Source organism: Buceros rhinoceros, unplaced genomic scaffold (genome assembly GCF_000710305.1).
Source record: "Buceros rhinoceros silvestris isolate BGI_N320 unplaced genomic scaffold, ASM71030v1 scaffold14374, whole genome shotgun sequence".
Taxonomy (NCBI): Eukaryota; Metazoa; Chordata; class Aves; order Bucerotiformes; family Bucerotidae; genus Buceros; species Buceros rhinoceros.
Genome location: NW_010408904.1, coordinates 3,880 through 22,597, shown reverse-complemented (window position 1 = coordinate 22,597; position 18,718 = coordinate 3,880). Strand labels below are relative to the sequence as shown.

The following is an 18,718-nucleotide window of genomic DNA, read 5'->3' as shown; positions in this document are numbered from 1 at the left end:
CCCTAAGTATAAATGGACAAGTATGCCAGATATACCGTAGACATCCAAAGTACAGAAGTCTGCATTTGATAGACATGAATCTAAGTGCTCCATGAATTCCGTCTATTGCTGTTACATACCTACACTCCAGTCCATTTCCTCCACTGCATCCCCATATACACCATGCTTGCTCTTTCCTCTGAAATTTTTTGAAGCATATAGAGCAGTATGGACATGAAGATAAGACAGGAGAAGAAGAAATGGTGCATCAGTGTTCCTGGGAAAAAACAAAACAAAACAAAACCCCAAATCCTTAGCATATTTTATAACAAAATTTCTACACAGAAATCTTTCTACAGAGCTAAAAACCAAACCAAATCAAATAAAAAATACTGAGCACAAAAACAAAGGAGAAAAAAGAATACTATAACTGATTACAGTTATAACTGATTGCAGTCATGAACACACACTCACACACAGTAAAAATGCCATTAACTGAATTGAAAGCAAACATAAATGACAAAATCTAACTAAATATTGTTTGATATATATATCGAAAGAAGACTTGTTTGAAGCCAGGACCCTAGCAGTTTCTGCCTATAAGCCCCTCTCTTTTTTTTGCAAGTACATATTTAAAAGCCTGAATAGAATTGCTGTTCAAAACCATACCTACAACGCTACATATATATGTGAAACACAATTACCTTCCTCACAAAGTCATATTGAAGCTAACCAGCTAGACTATTATGAGGACCAAGATCACAAATGCCATAATATCATCAACTATGTTAAATCCAGTATACTAGTACTTTTACTCCTTCTTTATTGTGGACTAAGGTATATGACTAAATATCTTCTCATTTAATGCACTGTGTGTGTATGCATGTAATCAGTCCATAACACTACAAATATGTTGTACCAAAGATTAAGTAATCTCAATGTACATATTAATATAAAGTTTTTTCCTCTCACAGTAGTGATCAGCCTCCACTGTCTTCAGTCCATTTCCTCAACTGACACAAAAGAAAGAGTGCAATATATACTCTGTAAATTTTGCAGTTCATATGATCTGTCGGCATGATATTTATGATCAGTTCCAGCAGGCTGTGAAAACACAGCTCAAGTAAGAACTTTCCTTTATGCATTATTTATAGAACTTAGTACTAGCCAAATTTACTGCTATACGCCATAACAGCATTTGTAGTACATTATGCATATTGTAAATATCAGTTGAATCACAAAAGCATTACCCAGAAAACTTGTCTGGATCTCAATTTAAAGCACTTAATTACAGAGTACTTTTGGGTTTATTTACTGTATTTCTGCCATCCAGAGGGACCTTGACAGGCTTGAGAGGTGGGCACATGCAAACCTCATGAAGTATAACATGTCCAAGTGCAAGGTCCTGCACATAGGATGAGTCAATCCCAAGCACAAATACAGGGTGGTGAGTGGATTGAGAGCAGCCCTGCGGAGATTGGGACTGTTGGTGGATGAAAAACTGAGTAAGAGTTAGCAATGAGTGCTCACAGCCCAGAAAGCCAACTGTATCCTGGGCTGCATCAAAAGAAGCGTGGCCAGCAGGTCAAAGGAGGTGATTCTGCTCCTCGACTCCACTCTCATGAGATTCCACCTGGAGTACTGCATCCAGCTTTGGAGCTCCCAGCGTAAGAAAGACATGGATCTGCTCAAGCAGGTCTACAGAAGGTCCACGAAGACAATCAGGGGGTTGGGGCACCTCTCCTATGAGTACAGGCTGAGAGGGTTGGGGTTGTTCAGCCTGGAGAGAGAAGGCTCTTTGGAGACCTTACAGCAGCCTTTCAATACCTGCAGGGGACCCACAGGAAAGATGAGGAGGGACTCTTTATCAGGGAGTGTAGTGATAGGACAAGGGGTAACAGTTTCAAACCAAAACCAGGGTAGATATAGGTTTGATATTAGAAGAAATTCTTTACCGTAAGCAGGGGAGACATGGGAACAGGTTGCCCAGAGAGGCTGTGGATATTGCCTCCCTGGAAGTGTTCAAGACCAGGCTGGATGGGCTTTGAGCAATCTGATCTAGTGGAAGGGGCAGAGGGTTTTGGAACTGGATGATCTTTAAGGTTCCTTCCAACCCAGATCATTCTATGACTCTATGATTCTGTGGTAATTTCCTTTTGCCAGTCTGCTGTGGATAATACCTGTGATTCACATCAACATCAAAGGGAGACTACATATTTCATAATGTAGTTGATTCATCCACCCCTTAATGAGTGGAGGAACAACAGATATGCACACACAAAATATTTCTTTAAAATGAAAAAAATTCTAACCTTTAAAACCTGAAAACAGTTTAATGAAAGGTATTCATCTGATATCAATACTCTTAATTAAAAATAACTAATTTTAATCTAGTATATTTATGATCCATTTTTCCTTTCTCTCTTTGGTTGCATCTGTCTTTACACAAGTTGAATGGTTAAAATTTTCATTTTTACTGGCATATGCAGCAGTACATATACACAAAATGTGAAAATTTTATCCAGATGACTCAGTGTGTTTCTCGCTGAGACTTTTTCTTCATAAAAAGTTTCTCCTTTTTAAAAAAAATAACAGAGTAAACAGAACATTTGTCATGAGGAAAATGGAAACAAAATTATTTGGATTACCTTCAACCATTTGTGCATGTATTATCTCAGTATTGTATTATCTGTATTATCTTAGTATTATAAAGTACAAATTAAAAAATAAAAGTATTTTTCATAAAAGATACACTTGCCAATGACGTTGTGTTTGTTGCTATGTGAGAGATCATACTTTTCACTACTGCAGCAACAAATAACAAGTCTTCTGAGTCAAAGATTGAAAATATCAGCACCTCAAGTAAAAAAAGATGTATATTTGTAACTAATATTTAATATGTACATTAATGTAACATTGACCTTTCATTAAAGAACATTTCTGCAAAGCGGCTGATTTTTGTTTTACAACTGCATATTTTACAGCATGGGATTATCTTCGACTTTTTCCTTAAATACAGTTCACTGAATTGAGAGTAATATACAAATTCTAGGGTAAAACATCGCAAAACATTATTTTATACTTCTAATGGCATAGGCACAACTTATCATGCAAACTGCCTTATTCTAATGTCACAGAGAAAGTGCATACTTCTAAATGTATACCTGTCTTGCTAAAAGTGAGTAGTAAAAGCCAGCACTATAAATGTTATTTTCAAGAGACAATAACTCCAATTTGTTATGGGTTTTTTTTTTGTTTTGTTTTGTTTTGTTTTTTTGTAATGGAACTGACACAAAGATCTAACTTGCATGAAGAGTCATTGAATCAATGGTTGATATGGAAGGGCACTACGTCATTCTCTTCTTTGCAACTCAAATTGACAGGTTCTGATTGACAGCTCACCATCAGGTGGAGAATTGTCTCACCTATTAATATCCTATATAAGATCACAGGCAGCTATTTATCTCCTGCCAAAACTCTTTGAGGAGAATCATAACCGACTACCTTTACCGTGACCTTGAAAATGGAAAGACAATATCTGCTAGAAGGTAGGAGAGAAAATTGACAATAACAGCTTAACTCCTGAACCACTTCAGTAAACAGCTCCTTCAAAAATGTATTGCCACTATATTTTACACAGTGCAAACACAGGGAACTTCAGTTTCAAAAGATCTGAGATTCACCTACTCAAATATAATAATTTTTTTTTTACCCTAACATGAATCACAGTCTTTTCAATTTACTGAATAGCCCAAGAGATTACACACATCTGACATAAGACATTCTTTAATCTGTGTTTAACTGATCTCAAAAACATCTAAAAACATCATGTTGCTGGTGACCTCTCTGCATTTTAGTCTTGCATTACTCAAGGATTTAATTCAGGCTTGAGCTGTAAAGTGCTTTAAAGTGGGTGCGAGAGCAAGTTACAACTAATCTGACTTTATGCTTCACACATAGGTCTTACATTTTTTTTTCTTGCAATTTTGCTCTAAATGCTTGCTGCATTGAAAACTCATTGGGTAATTTTGTTTGTTTTTCTGTGCATTGATTTTAATCTAAGACCACGGCAGCAGAGCAACAGGTGGGGCTCTGAATTTGTTGGCCCGCACTCGTCATATCAAACTGAGATTTCAAGTATGATCCTGTACTGCAAACACCATGGGAACACACTGTGAGAGGGATCCATTTTACTTTTTCACAATAAATTCTAAATTAACTTTTAATATGATGTACAAGCACCATCTTTCTGAACAACATTTTTTTTTTGCTAGATGTGAAATTATCCTCACATTCCACCATAAAGCACACATTTTTAACCCATTAGACCCCTACACCCCCTATACCAGCGAAGATACTATGAAGATACTATGATTCACAGCAATATAGGTAACACGTAAACTTACACAGATAAAAAATTATGTTGCAATGGTTATATAACTCTATCTCTTCACATACATTATATATAAATGAAGCATAAAAGGGCTATATAGGAAGTACCAGCACTGCTGAAGACTGGAGCTTCATCATATATTTACTGTGAAGATAATCAACTAAAACATGCATGACAGCTGATGATTTTTAGTCCGATGATAAAATGTATATTAAAAACCACATGTGCACAAGGATTACTGATGTATAGAGCTGAGCTTGCTACTCTACTTACTTTATTGTCTAAATAAAATGAGCCTCGATGACAAATCAAGCCATGAGTCAAACCTGTTGTTAAGGGAACGTTGAGGGAGATTGTTCGCTGAAGGAACTAGAATGACAAGAATGCTGTGGAGCAAACTTGGCTTCCAAAAACCTAGTGGTCCTTCACTTAGGAGTGCCAGATGTCTGACTGCTGCTGCTGCAATCTGTTTTCGTCTTGACAGCCATTCCTCTACGAATGGCCAAAGTCAGTAGACCAGTCATAAAAGCAATGGTCTACTGGTGTACTGGAGTTGACAGGTATAAACTATATCATGTCAAAAACAGAGTGTCAAAACAAATACTGATTTAGTTGCTCACACTAATATATGGGACAGATCAGTTCAGTGAATATTAGTCTAATTACTCCTATCCCCAGGAGCACGTTTTATGGTCATATACTTTGCATGTGAATTCACTACAGGGCATAGTTAAGATTGCTCGAATGCCCTAATTGCTTCTCAATACTTTAATGTGCTTCGATATTCTTTAATTTAACATTGACTCTGAATTGTCTGGCTTATAACTCTCACTATAATTGCAGCATTCCCTCAACAAAGTTTATTGTAAATTATGCATATGTGCTATTAACCTTGACTTCAATTTACATCACTTCTGTCTGGAAACTACACTGAGAACTGGGGCCAAGTGCCCAGCTGATGTAAAGCCACTTACCTCCAGCTGAGTCAACAAAGCTACGCTGACCTCAGATAATACATTGTTTTGCCAGCTCTAAACATCGACTAAGTTATACAATAACACTGTGCATATTATGAAAGTTAAAAGAGTTTTAGTAGTTTTCTAGCATTGATCTCCAATCATAAACTCACCTCTTTTGAGGCTACTATTTTATTGTCATTGCATTGAAATCAATTAAGCATTCAGATATGTCCAAAATATTATGAATTCTGCAGGCTCATTACATACTTGTAAATCACAGAAGAATCTACCAACATATAGTTAATTTACTCAAGCATCTTATAAAATCACCAAATACTTGGTCACTAAGCAAATAACCTCCCAACAATATTCAAAGGGGTGGATGTGTGTGTGTGTGTTTGTAGTAAACAAAGTACTTCACTGTTAGATTAGTTAGAATGTAGATGACAAGGCATCTTTATAACACCATTGCCATAAAGAAATATTTATAAATACTATTTATAACACATGAAGATGTTATTTATAAATACTCATGAAAATGTTGATTGCTGGGAAGACTTCTCACTTAAAGAAATTTGATATAAAACCCATTTTATTTTGGTATGATGAATACAGACGGCCACATGAAATACTTATAATGATATAAATGACAGAAAAATTGCAGTATGAGATCAAGATTTTAGATAAACATTTTTGCTTGCTCACAGTCTTGATGACTACTGCGTGCAGTCATTAAACCTAGAAAATTTAGCCTCTGATTCTTTGGTGTAAGTTTTCACTCAACAATGACAGCACATGAATGTATTCACAGTAACTCCGTGGTATGTACTTCTCAGAATAGTGATCGAGGGACTTCTTATGCCTTAGAACATGTCTTCCCTTTGGATTAAGTATTTTTAGAAATGGTGCAACTTGTTTCACAAATGACCAAAAAAATACTTTGGCATATTTTTCAAGGAGTTCAATGGATGAAATATTTCTGCTCCAAATATATTCATTTACATTTCAGAATATAAAATGTAGACTTTTATGATCTGATCCCATTAAAAGCCCTGTGCTGACAATTATGCCAAAGTAGCTAACTTTGCCAAAATAAAGAATAATTTAGGATGATTTTGTACTTCCAATGTTTAGATGACCCATTGTGATGGCTATTAAAAAAATACTGCTTTAAAAAACCCATATTTCCTAATTTTTGTAAATGAAATCTTTTCAAAATGAATCTGGGATAAAAGTGGAGGCATCTAAAAATGACAGTATCTTAAAAAATTTGCTTTACGAATGCCATTTAATGGATGCAACGAATCAATAATGAAGAGCAGTTTCCCATTCCAGAAGAGTCATGGATTATGAATCCACACTCTGCTTTCAAATAATTAAGCCACACCACAAAAGATATTTCATATTTCAAGTCACATTAAGTTCTTAAGAATGAAAGACCTAAAAAAGTTAGATGTTTTTTGAGAACATTCTCTGAAGCATGTGAACATGAAGTTTTTAAACGTTATAGAGAAAATAGTGACATTCCCTATAGGAAAAGAACAGTCACTTCCACTAAAAAGATTAAATTCAGTCATCTTTTAAAGGAAAGAAATTCTGATAATATATAATGACATATTTCTTGTGCCTACCAGTTCACATTTTCTTCTACTTTTTTGGAAGCATCAACATTGTGAAATGCCAACAATAACTTACAACGGTTAGGAACCTACCTTTCTATAAACTGTACGGCTTCCTTTGTCAGTCTCTGAGTTAGGTTCTCATAGGATAGTGGTTGCTGGATAATCTGATGGTCCCTCATTAAGAAGCAGTTCAAGTATCGAAAATTGTAAAAGAAAATAATCAAAACCGCAAGTGACACAGCGGTTATTAATAAGCAGTAGCCCAAAGCTTGGAAGGGTACTTTGAGGAGGCCAGTGTAGTGCACTATTGCCAAGGAGACCAGGGTGATTCCAGCAATTTGTACTGGGATGATGAGGTACTTCTGAACTCCTTTTAAAAAGACACTGCCTTGGCCAGGTTTGCAGTCTCTAAAATTGGACACGATAAGCCCATAAAAGTAATCAAATCCATGACTGAGGGGGTGGTGACAGAAGTCATTACTGCTTTCACAGTTCATCCCAAGATGCCACTTTCCTACAAAGAGAGAAAGACAGGGAGTATTTTTGTAGTTAAATCATCAAACTTACAATGTGCGCTATTCCAAACATGGAATTGTCACTATCTGACTGCTAACCCCCCACCCCCAGCATTTATTGCATGGATCCCTATTTTCTATCTAATGCTTTCTTTACGCCTTCATCAAAGACTTTGCTTCATGTCTGCCTCTTTGTTTTAGTTAGAAATAGTTTGGCACAGCTCCTGATTGAGAGCATTAAATTCCGAGTGGGCTAGCAGATCACTGAAGAGCAACAGAGCCCTAACAGACAGTTAACTTTGAAAATTACTCCTTTGTGCATGTGTATTTCAGCAGTCATAAGAAATCACCATTTTGAGGCAGCTAACACCTTCTTAGGAAGATCTAATATGGAGCTATGAAACATCTTTTCTGAATTTTTTCTGGTGAATCATTCACATTTGACTACTTTGTTTTTTTTTTTTTTTTAAAGAAAAAAACAGAAACAAACAAGAAGTAAATCAAGACTGGTGAGATCACCAAGGCATTCATTATTTAAATGATTGCAAAATCTTTGAAATTGCCAATCTTTCTCATTGTAGATGCATATATACAGAGTGAGTTTATATATATATATATATACACGTAGATAAAAAGAAAGAACAGTAACAAGTAAATGACCACCAAATACTATCTCTCTCAGCATTTTGCCTCACTAGGAAATCATTCTAATTCTGCAATAATGTTGGACACTGACTGACACAAGAAAACAGCGAGTCTCATTTGCTTTACAGTAGCATAATCTATGTTCATGCTGATTACAGTAAGTATCTAGACAATTTGTTCTATGACTCAGGTACAACCTCTTACCATATGCTTATGCATCACTTAGTGCAACAGACCTAACTGGTAGCTGTTATTTAAATTCAAATGCATAATATAAAAAAATTCAAATTCAGTTAAGCCTATTGACATAAATTATAGCTAGAGCTATGCTCTTTGGTCTCAGCAAGGAAATGTGTTGAATATTTGACAAAATGTGTCGCCCTTGACAAAACAAATGACAATATATATTTCTGGGACAAATTTTAATTACTTTTTCTGAATCAAATCCCTAAGCATGACCAACATAATTCAGGGGCTGTGATCTTACAAGAAAAAAAAAAAAACCACCCTGAAAACCTAGTTGTTCTCAACCCCGTAATCCAGCCCCAAGAAAATCCCCGTATTTTGTTCTAGAGACTTCAGCATACAAATAGTAGGAAGTACATGAAAGGAAAAAAGCACATATAGAATTTTCCCCTTTCTTGCACCATCCCAGCTCTTACACATCTGCAAAAAGGAGTCCTGATGCAGGCGGTCCTGACATTCTCCTGGGTCTGGAGAGCAGCATATTCACCCTGCGCTTCTGCCTTTGGCAATGAGAAACAGGGGTACTGCAGTACCAAAGAGGGAGGAGAGGGAGGTCACTTCTGATTTTTTGAAACAGTACCTAGCAAATGGGCTTGATGTCACTATTACTTTTCACGAGTGGCAGAACTAAGGTACAGGATGGGAATGTCACTTGCCTAAGTTCACCCGTTAGCAAAGGTGGGGAAAAATATCACAGAAACCTTCAGCCTAACCAAATGCTTAGCTGAATTCAGTTCTCCTTGTACATCTCTTGGTGGTCTTAGGTTAGAAATACCTTCTGTACATCATAGAAGCAGGTATAAAAGAATTATTAGGTCTGATTATATGCTAGTGAAACGGAAACCTCTAAAGCTTTCTCATCCCATCAGAAGTTTTCCCACTTACTGTCAGATGGCCCCTCAACTGAGGTGGTATTCTGCTTTCTGTAGGTAGAATAGCTGTTATCACTACTTTTGACACGGCCCAGTGAACGTTATTGTGGCCAATTACAAAAACAGCAATACAGACCACAGTACTGAATTTTTAGATGTTAAATGGTGCAAAAATGGCTAGCTAAGACTGAAACTCTGAATTTCATTCCCAGCAAGCAAAGACACAGATTCCAGAAAATAAATGCTTCAATGTTTTCCCTTAGGTTTGCATGATTGTCTTTATACAACAATCATAAAGCCGGATGTGTAGCAAGGAAAGCATGAAACAACTCTCAAGTCAGATAACCGAAATAAAGGTAGAGCCTTATAATCATGAATATAAATGATATTAAAGCTTTAATTTTCAATTTTTTCTGATATTTTTCAATCTCAAAGCATATATAATAATTCAGTAAAAAAACCTACTATATACTATATAAATACATAATGTACTATATATAAATATACTATAATTCAGTTAAAAAACATGAAAAAGAAACCCAAACAAATTAAATATACTTTCAAGGTCATTCATTATGTTATAAAGAAGTTTGTTTCAACTGGATCTCAATACCACTAGACATGGCAAGCCAGGACACAATCTTGCAACAACAAATTAGGACAGAGGAAAATATAGGACCTATTTTTATCTAAAGGGTTTTAGCAAGCACAACAAATTGCTCAATGTCAACATGAACTTGGGCCTCAAAAAAAAAAAAAAAGATTTGTATCAGAGGCAGCTTAAGTCAAACAAAGCAGACAGCAGGTTACCTGGGAAAAGCAACAGAACCACTGGTTCAAATTTTATCACTGCTGTGAAGACACAGTTGCCATTTTCAAATGGCTGACAAGGAAGAGGATTTTGATAGATCCTACGCTACTCTGAAAAAGCAAGTGATGACTGAGTCCACAATACTTTTTGTTTTCACTCCTTATGACAATAATCCCTGCCTTGAGCTAGTGTTTCAACAGATTACTGTAACGTGCTTTACACTCTGGGCCCTTCTGAGCCTGAGAGCAGTGCAAAACGCAAAATGTCACCTCTCTGCCAAGTGAAGCTTCATGGTATGGACATTTCACACAAGCACCATATGCATTTCAGCAGATTCCACCAAGCTTTTGAGGCAGATTCATACTGTTAATTATAAACTACGAGTATCTTAACAGTTTGAAACCCAGGCTTTTTTCCCTTTCCTTCAGCCTCAATTAAGATTTCTGCAGAGTAAAAGCAATGCAATGAAAGGCAAGTGGAAATGAGAGGCAAATCCTATTCTGCCGAGAAACTTCATTTGGGACTCAGTTTTTCAGAACCCAGAGTGCTGAAAAGGCTGCAAAAATCCATTTTTCCCCTCTGCTTCCTTTTCCTCTGTCAAGGGAAAGGTAATCTGATGATTGACTTGTACATAATGATATAGCTCTTTTGGTATGATTTTGTGCTCTTCAGATAAATGATATGATACAAGATGCAGAGCAAGATGCAAACAGAAATACTTTATGTGCTCAGATGAATATATTTATATGAGTACAAAGCAATAATAATATTATGTATATATGCATCTATTAATATGGTCAGATTTTAAGCTGTTCTATACATAACTGTTCTATTAATCCTACTCCTCAGACTCAGCCAATCTTGTATTTGAAACATCAGTACTGTGATGTGTCCAAATATTACAGCACCTCATTCTGGAGAAAAGATACAGTTTACCCATCAGTATTTTAAACATCGCAGATAAGCTATACAGCTGGATTTTAAACTTCTTTGGATGCTAGACCACACACTGGATAACAGTAATGAGGAAAAGCTGACCTTTACTTACCTGCAATTGAGTATAGCTGTAGGTAAAATAATACCCATTTACCTTCAGTAAAATCTTTGCACTATAAATAGCTACTTCCTAAAAATCATAAACATTTCCTGCTACTCTCTAGGATCCTTAACTGGTGAAATATTACATATTCAATGCATCTGCCTTTTTTGAGAAAATTAGGGTTTGTTGCAGATTCTCTGACTGTGTCTCTTTCTGTCAGATTTATTGGATATCAGCTTCTTTATGTCACAGGGGAAAAACAATGAGGTAAAAAAGCATATAAAGTAGATTTGTAGCTTAAACATATTCAGGGTCACACCAAGCAAGAAGAAGCATATATTCAGAGGAGGGGAAAAAAAATTTTAAAAAAAGGAAATTGCATTTAGGGAAGACAAAACTGTCCTTAGAGAGTAAAGTGGAGAGAAACTTGGCCAAAAAAAAAAAAAAAAAAGTGACAGTATAGGTTGAGGAACTGAAAGGATTCAAATTACCTTTATGCCAATCCATCACTGGTACAGGATTTGACAATTAATTGTTTGGGAACTGCTGAGTTAGATTGAACCAAGCAAAGACTCCCTGACCTAGACCAATATGATGTGATAAGAATACCAGCAGAGGCAGAAAATGGGCTGGTAGGGAATCAGAGTCTATCTAGTCTTCAAATCTACATAATTTTTCTTGTCATTTACATATGCTTTATCCTTAATTTTAATGCACTTCTTGATTTTTGGAAGCCTTCATTATACTCCAAGGATATGGTAATATCACATCTTATGGTTTCACAGCTATCATTCAGGCCACTTGGAAGAATTGTTCATTAAGCATCATGGAGATAACTTCTGGAGATCTAAGAGGCAAGCTGTCATGTTGCAATGAAAGTAGTTAAAAAAAGAACATTAACTAGGTCAGCCCCAGAAAATGACTTGTATTACAGTGCTTGTTACAAACGGAAAAAGATTTTTTTTTTTGCAGTCTTTGATTGAACATGGAGCAATAAGACTTAACTCCACAATGAACATAACAAATTGTGAATAGCTTTTTTCTACTCTAGTTCAAATACACCTGCACTATATTTGAGCTAAGACTTTCTGTTTTCCTCTTTTGAATCTGTCAGGGTATCAAGATATTTTATGCTTCCAAAGACTGCGGTATAGCCAAGTAGGAATTTTAGTTAGGAACATCAACATTAGTTATCTACATAATGCAGATATTTTTTGAACAGTGGTGTAAATTGTTAGCCCTGATGAACAGCCTGATTTTTTTAAACAAAAATTACTTGCAAAATTGCAAGCCTCTACATTTAAAAACCAAATTGGGTGCATCCATCATCTAAATTAACACAGTAACATTCCTGTATGATGTTCTCTAAACAACTATTTCCTGACAATTTCAGTGCAGAAATACAAGTTTTATTTCAGAAAGCTCTTCTAAAATGTCAGCAGCATGGAATAAGTCAGCGGCCAACTCAGAAAGAGAAAAAACACATTATTTAAATGTTATACCTTTATGCTGTTCATTCCAATTCTGTTTAATATTCATCTAGTGGAATTCCCTTTACTCATCACTGGATATTTATGCTGCAGATAGTTGTCTGAACTATCTTTATAATGAGAAACACATTTTTCTATTAAACATCTACCACAGGATGAGACAAATTTCCTAGAAATACCCATTTCTGCCTGATGACTAAGAAAAGAATCCAGATGGTTAGTCCAGGTACTACATTATCTACTTCACGGGTATTTGAACACCGGTGAAATGAACCCCACCATTGTGCTGACTTGTACCCTGCAATCAATCCCTCATCGTCTCTCTATTGTAATCCAACTCCTATTTATACTGGAAACTTCTCAAGAGCTTGACTAATTTTCGATTTCTTCATCATGTTTCTTCAGTACCTTGCACAATTAGACTATAACTACACAAGTGAATTAGACATACTTACCCGATTAGTGTTTCACATATGGATAGAAATGTGTTCAACTTTGTGCCAGAAAAATAAACTCACTATGCTGTGGGGGGGAAAAAAGCTTAATGCAGACCCTTAATAGCCTATATGGAAAGCCAGTGTTCTTTTGATTGAAAAGAATGAAAAATAATGCTGTATATGTAAGCAATTTTACCTATTAGAGCTGTTGCATAACCTCTGTGCTTCAGGAGTTTGGGAAAAGTTATTTCTTCAGAAGGAAGTCCCCCAGAAGAGGCAGAAAATAAGAAGACACCAACTTGTGAGAAGGCAGCCATTCCTAAGTACAATGAAAATTAATAAGACTTGGGTAATACAGTGAAACAATTTCCATTAATTCTTTCTGTCTGCACTTTTTTGCTTTAGGTGGTATCACTTAAATAACATATTATCATCAGATGCTAGATGTTGCAAGTGGCAAATGGAATCATCCATTTAACTGAACGAGGTCTCTTCTATATTGACAACAGAAATTGAGAATTGGAGAAAAAAAATCTGCTTATAACCAAGGGGCCAGACATCACAAACAGCTGCAGCCCCTTCTGTAGATCTTCTAAGGACTAACCTATCTGAAAGAAGTTAAGATTGCATGATTTATTTTGCCTGTACACGAGGAAGGAATGGAGCTGAGAACTAAGCGTGATGACTCCCCTGTTCTACTCTTAGAACTTCCACTTTCCTCATATGTTGATTTCTACAAGCCTTTGAGGTTATCCGAGAGAAGGCAGTTGAAACAGGGTAGTCTTACAGCTAGATATGTAAATACCATGAGGTCACAAAAGAGCAAGAGAGCACCTGATTCTGAAAATAGAGTGGCTAGGGCACTCAGCTTTGGTAGGAGTGGACTAGTGCTCCGATGGCATGAAGACACACGATTCATTGCACTCAGTAATTTTTATATACCTAGAGTCTGAGGAACACAAACTTGAGCTTATAAACTACTCTCAGGATGAGGAACTTGAGAGTTCAGGTTCATGAAAATTGGATTACTAGGACTGCAGATGAGAGCTGGCTCTGAGTCTACACAGACAGAACACAGTGTATCTATGCAAATCTGTGCAGATGTATCTCCAGGAAGTCTGAATTATGCAACTGGATGATTGTAGTGCCAAAGCTACATGACTGACTGATGTAGACAACCAGAATCTTCCCTCAGGTATCCCTTGTGGTTAGACGAGAAAAAGACTTGTTAGACTGGTTTATTAAAGAGAGCTCAATCTACCCTTCAAATGTTGACTTCAGTTTTTCACCACACTTAGCTTTACTGATCTACCCTTTAGGTACCTGTAGTCCTCTATACATATCTGCACTTTAATTATTATGTATTTACATTTATTTTTACGTACTTCATTCTCCTGTAACTGGTATCAGTGAAATTCCCTTAAGTTACCAGAATGAAATTACAGAACCATGATTTTTTTTTTTCATTGTTACCTTTCCCTGAATTTGTATCTCATCAAATACTGCATTCTGGAATATTTTTCTTTAGCTCTATTAGCAGGAATTTTAAATTTCTAACACTTTTTTCCACATCATGATTCTAGTCTCTTCTATCTCTTCCTTTACCAATTCTTCAGTGATGTTTGGAAATAGTCTGTATTTATCAATTTTATAATTTAAGACAAAGTTCAGTTTTTGCACCTACATGGAAATGATTAGGTATGAATGAGAGCAGAGCAGTGAATAAAAAAAACCATTTCAAATGATAATTTTTTAGAAATAAGAACAAGGATTGTAATGGAAAGTGACCTGTGGCTTTACCTACAGTAAATATTAATAGCAATATAGTTCTAACAGGTATATAAAATTTTTCTTTGCAGCTGAATGTAATGGAAAATTTAGCAAGTTATATTAGCTGGCACTTTTTGCAGAAGCTTGTTACTTGATTTGAATGAGCATGAACGTATCAAGTAGGCTCCAGAGTCTTGCTTTGCTTTCATTCCCAGAAGCAAGGACAGGATGTTTTATCACTAATGAACAAGTGATCTGATTAATGTATAATGATCCTTGCTAAAAATGATGTTAAGGGAATGTTAAAGTTGCATGGTTAAGCACTGAGGGGCTCAGTCCCAGCACACTAAAATAAACAGACTGGATCTTCACTGATTCAAATGGGCTTTGCATCAGGTACTTTAAAAGCAAAAGAAGATTTTAAATGCATGTATTCATAGGATAGTTAACACTGTGTATGCGTAGACATGGAACAAAAATACCTAAAAAGAAGGGAGGTTTTTTTGCTTTCTTCTTCCCAGTTTTAAGGGCTGCTGGAATAACTTAATGAACTGTCCTTCCAGCCAGCTAACCACCCATCTCCCTGAAAAAATAACAATTTTTCTAAACCAAATGGTTTTGTAGAAACAGAAATGTCTGAGCAGAGGGATTGAAAACAGGTTCTTCCATTGTGTCTTTCTAGATGTATCTCTGTGATCTTTAAGACTCAGGCTGCCCACCAACATCCTGGGAGCAGCCTGAATGCAACTGGAGAGGCAGGCAAAGAGCCCATGGTCATTTGGACAGTGAAGGAATTCAACAGAATTTGTCTGCTCCTTAAATAACCACAGTCAGATTTTTAACTTAGTAATAAAAAATTTTTTTCTCTATTAAAAAGCTTTATTTTTATGTTAACTCTTTTGAAATGTGAAAATTTCCCACATATATAGAAGATTTCAAATGTCTGCTGAGCTTGATCAGTCACTGAAATGAGCACCTAAGCCAGTAATGATGAAGATATTAAGAAAGGTCACAGAAAAAAATACATATGATTTACTGCAAATAAAATAATATATATATATATAGTAATGGGACTTTACCTGATCTGATAGGATATCTCCCTGTCAGGAAAGCTGCCCTGCTTGGAGTACAAAGTGGAGATGCTGCTATATGCTGAGTAAGCGTCACTCCTTCCTCTGCTAGCCTGTCAATATTAGGGGTTCTAGAAAAACATAAGCAGGAAAAAAAAAAAAAAAGAATACACAAAGACGATTATCTGGAAATGGGCATGGCGAGATCAAGGTATTCAAGGCAAAAAATATCAGGAAAATCAAGTTAAGACTTACTGTATGCAAATGATCACAACCATGGTGATGTTGCAATTCTAAATACTATTGTGACAAATACTTTACATTAGGTGTCAACACTGAACTGAGACACTATGGCATTGTGACAAAAAATTTTCCCCACTTTCATCTACTCTTCACAGCCAGTACTGAACAGAGACACCTAGACATACTGTACTGCAACTCTTTTTAATGCATTCCTTGACTCAGAACTATAAGGTTGCTAATTACATGACATTTCTGCTTCAGCAATGGAGCGAGGAGAAACTGGAGAAAGGTTGTGTGGTTCCTTACTCTTTATTTGGTGTCACTTCTGTCTTTCCACAGCAAAAGTTTTTGAGGTAGGGGAAATGTTGTATGGTGGTATCAGTTATTAGGGGAGATCCAAATGGTTATGTCTCTGTGTTAGGCTCTATATCAATGATGTTTACATGTCTGACATGACTGTCTGAAATATTAGACCCATCTGTATGGGAAACTTGTCTGTGACCTGGCTCAAGGCACACTAGCTCTCCCATCATTTAAGTCTGAAGAGTCAGAAACATTAATTTTCCAACAGACTTCTTAAACACCTACAATATCACCTACTGATAACAAGTAGTATGATAAAACTTCTTCATATGCCAAAGATCTAATTCTGAATTCTCACATCAGAGAACATAGATCTTGGAGAAGCTCTGGTCCTTGTAAGGGGAGTGATCCAAGCATTGGTGTGGTCAAGGAGGATGGAATTAGAGATCATTTAGGCAAGATGGACATCCACAAATCCCTTGCACCCCAATGGGATACACCCATGACTGCTGAGGGAGCTGGCAGATGTTTTGGCTAAGCCACTCCCTATGATCTTTGAAAAGTCATGGAGAACAGGAGAGGTGCCTGAGGACTGGAGGAGAGCCAATGTCACTCCAGTCTTCAAAAAGGGCAAGAAGGAGGACCCTGACAACTAAGGGCCAGTCTGTCTCACCTCCATCTCTGGAAAGGTGATGGAACAGCTCATTCTGGAGGGCATCTCTAAGAATGTGGAAGAAAAGAAGGTTAGCAGCAGTAGTCAGCACGGGATTCACCAAGGGGAAACCATGCTTGACCAACCTGACAGGCTTCTACAATGGTGTGACTAGATGGGTAGATGAGGGGAGAGCAGTGGATGTTGTCTACCTCAACTTCAGGAAGGCTTTTGACACTGGTTCCTATAATATCCTCATAGAAAAACTCAGGAAGTGTGGGTTACATGAGTGGACAGTGAGGTGGATTGAGAACTGGCTGAATGGCAGAGCTCAAGGAGTTGTGATCAGTGGTGCAGTCTAGTTGGAGGCCTGAAGCTAGTGGAAGAAAAGAAGGTTAGCAGCAGTAGTCAGCACGGATTCACCAAGGGGAAACCATGCTTGACCAACCTGACAGGCTTCTACAATGGTGTGACTAGATGGGTAGATGAGGGGAGAGCAGTGGATGTTGTCTACCTCAACTTCAGGAAGGCTTTTGACACTGGTTCCTATAATATCCTCATAGAAAAACTCAGGAAGTGTGGGTTACATGAGTGGACAGTGAGGTGGATTGAGAACTGGCTGAATGGCAGAGCTCAAAGAGTTGTGATCAGTGGTGCAGTCTAGTTGGAGGCCTGAAGCTAGTGGTGTTCCCCTGGGGTCAGTACTGTTCTACTTACTCATGAATGACCTGGAAGAAGGGACAGAGTGTACCCTCAGCAAGTTTGCTGATGGTACAAAACTGGGGGAAGTGGCTGACACTCCAGAAGGCTGCACTGCCATTCAGTGAGACCTGAAGAGTTGGGTGGAGAGGAATCAAATGAAGATCAGCAAGGGCAAGTGCAGAGTCCTGCACCAGGGGAGGAATAACCCCACGTACCAGGACAGGATAGAGGTTGACCTCCCGGAAAGGAGCTCTGGCGAGAAGGACCTGGAAGTCCTGGTGGCTACAAGTTAACAATGAACCAGCAGTGTGCCCTTGTGGCCAAGAAGGCCAATGGTATCCTGGGGTGCAATAAGAGGTGTGTAAGGAAGGTTCTCCTCCCCCTCTACTCTGTCCTAGTGAGGCCACATCTGGAGTACTGTGTCCAGTTTTGGGCTTCCCAGTTCAAGAGAGACAGGGAACTACTGGAGAGAGTCCAGCAGAGGTGGACTGTGAAGATGATGAGGGGACTGGAGCATCTCTCTTATGAGGAAAGGCTGAGAGATCTGGGTCTGTTTAGCCTGGAGAAGACTGAGAGGGGATCTTATAAATTCTTACAAATATCTAGAGGGTGGGTCTCAAGAGGATGGGGCCAGACTCTTTTCAGTAGTGCCCAGTAATAGGACAAGGGGCAATGGGTACAAACTAGAACACAGGAAGTTCCACCTAAACATAAGAAAAAAACTTCATTACTTTGAGGGTGACAGAGCACTGGAACAGGCTGCCCAGAGAGGTTGTGCGGTCTCCCTCTCTACAGACTTTAAAAACCCACCTGGATGCATTTCTGTACAATCTGATCTAGGTGAACCTGCTTTAGCAAGGTGCCAAGAGGTTCCTTTCAACCCCTACCATTCTGTGATTCTGTTGTATGTAGTTTTTTCCTATTCAAAATTAGAAGACGTAACTTGAGTTCTTTTTTGTTTGAGTTACGA

The 18,718-nt window shown here is 37.4% G+C and overlaps 1 protein-coding gene across 1 annotated transcript in view; it reads right to left on the bottom strand.

The window, feature by feature from the left end:
* Nucleotides 1-119: 119 nt before the first annotated feature.
* The window catches only part of LOC104492474 (steryl-sulfatase-like), a gene marked incomplete at its 3' end in the record, with an annotated part of 19,510 nt that continues 911 nt past the window's right edge, over nt 120-18,718 (bottom strand). Inside the window, exons 2-5 of the mRNA XM_010135041.1 lie at nt 15,858-15,979; nt 13,205-13,327; nt 7,044-7,467; nt 120-256 (exon numbers count right to left, since the gene is read on the bottom strand). Of these exons, the coding sequence (XP_010133343.1) occupies nt 120-256; nt 7,044-7,467; nt 13,205-13,327; nt 15,858-15,979 (806 nt within the window). The remainder of the gene's footprint in view (nt 257-7,043; nt 7,468-13,204; nt 13,328-15,857; nt 15,980-18,718) is intronic.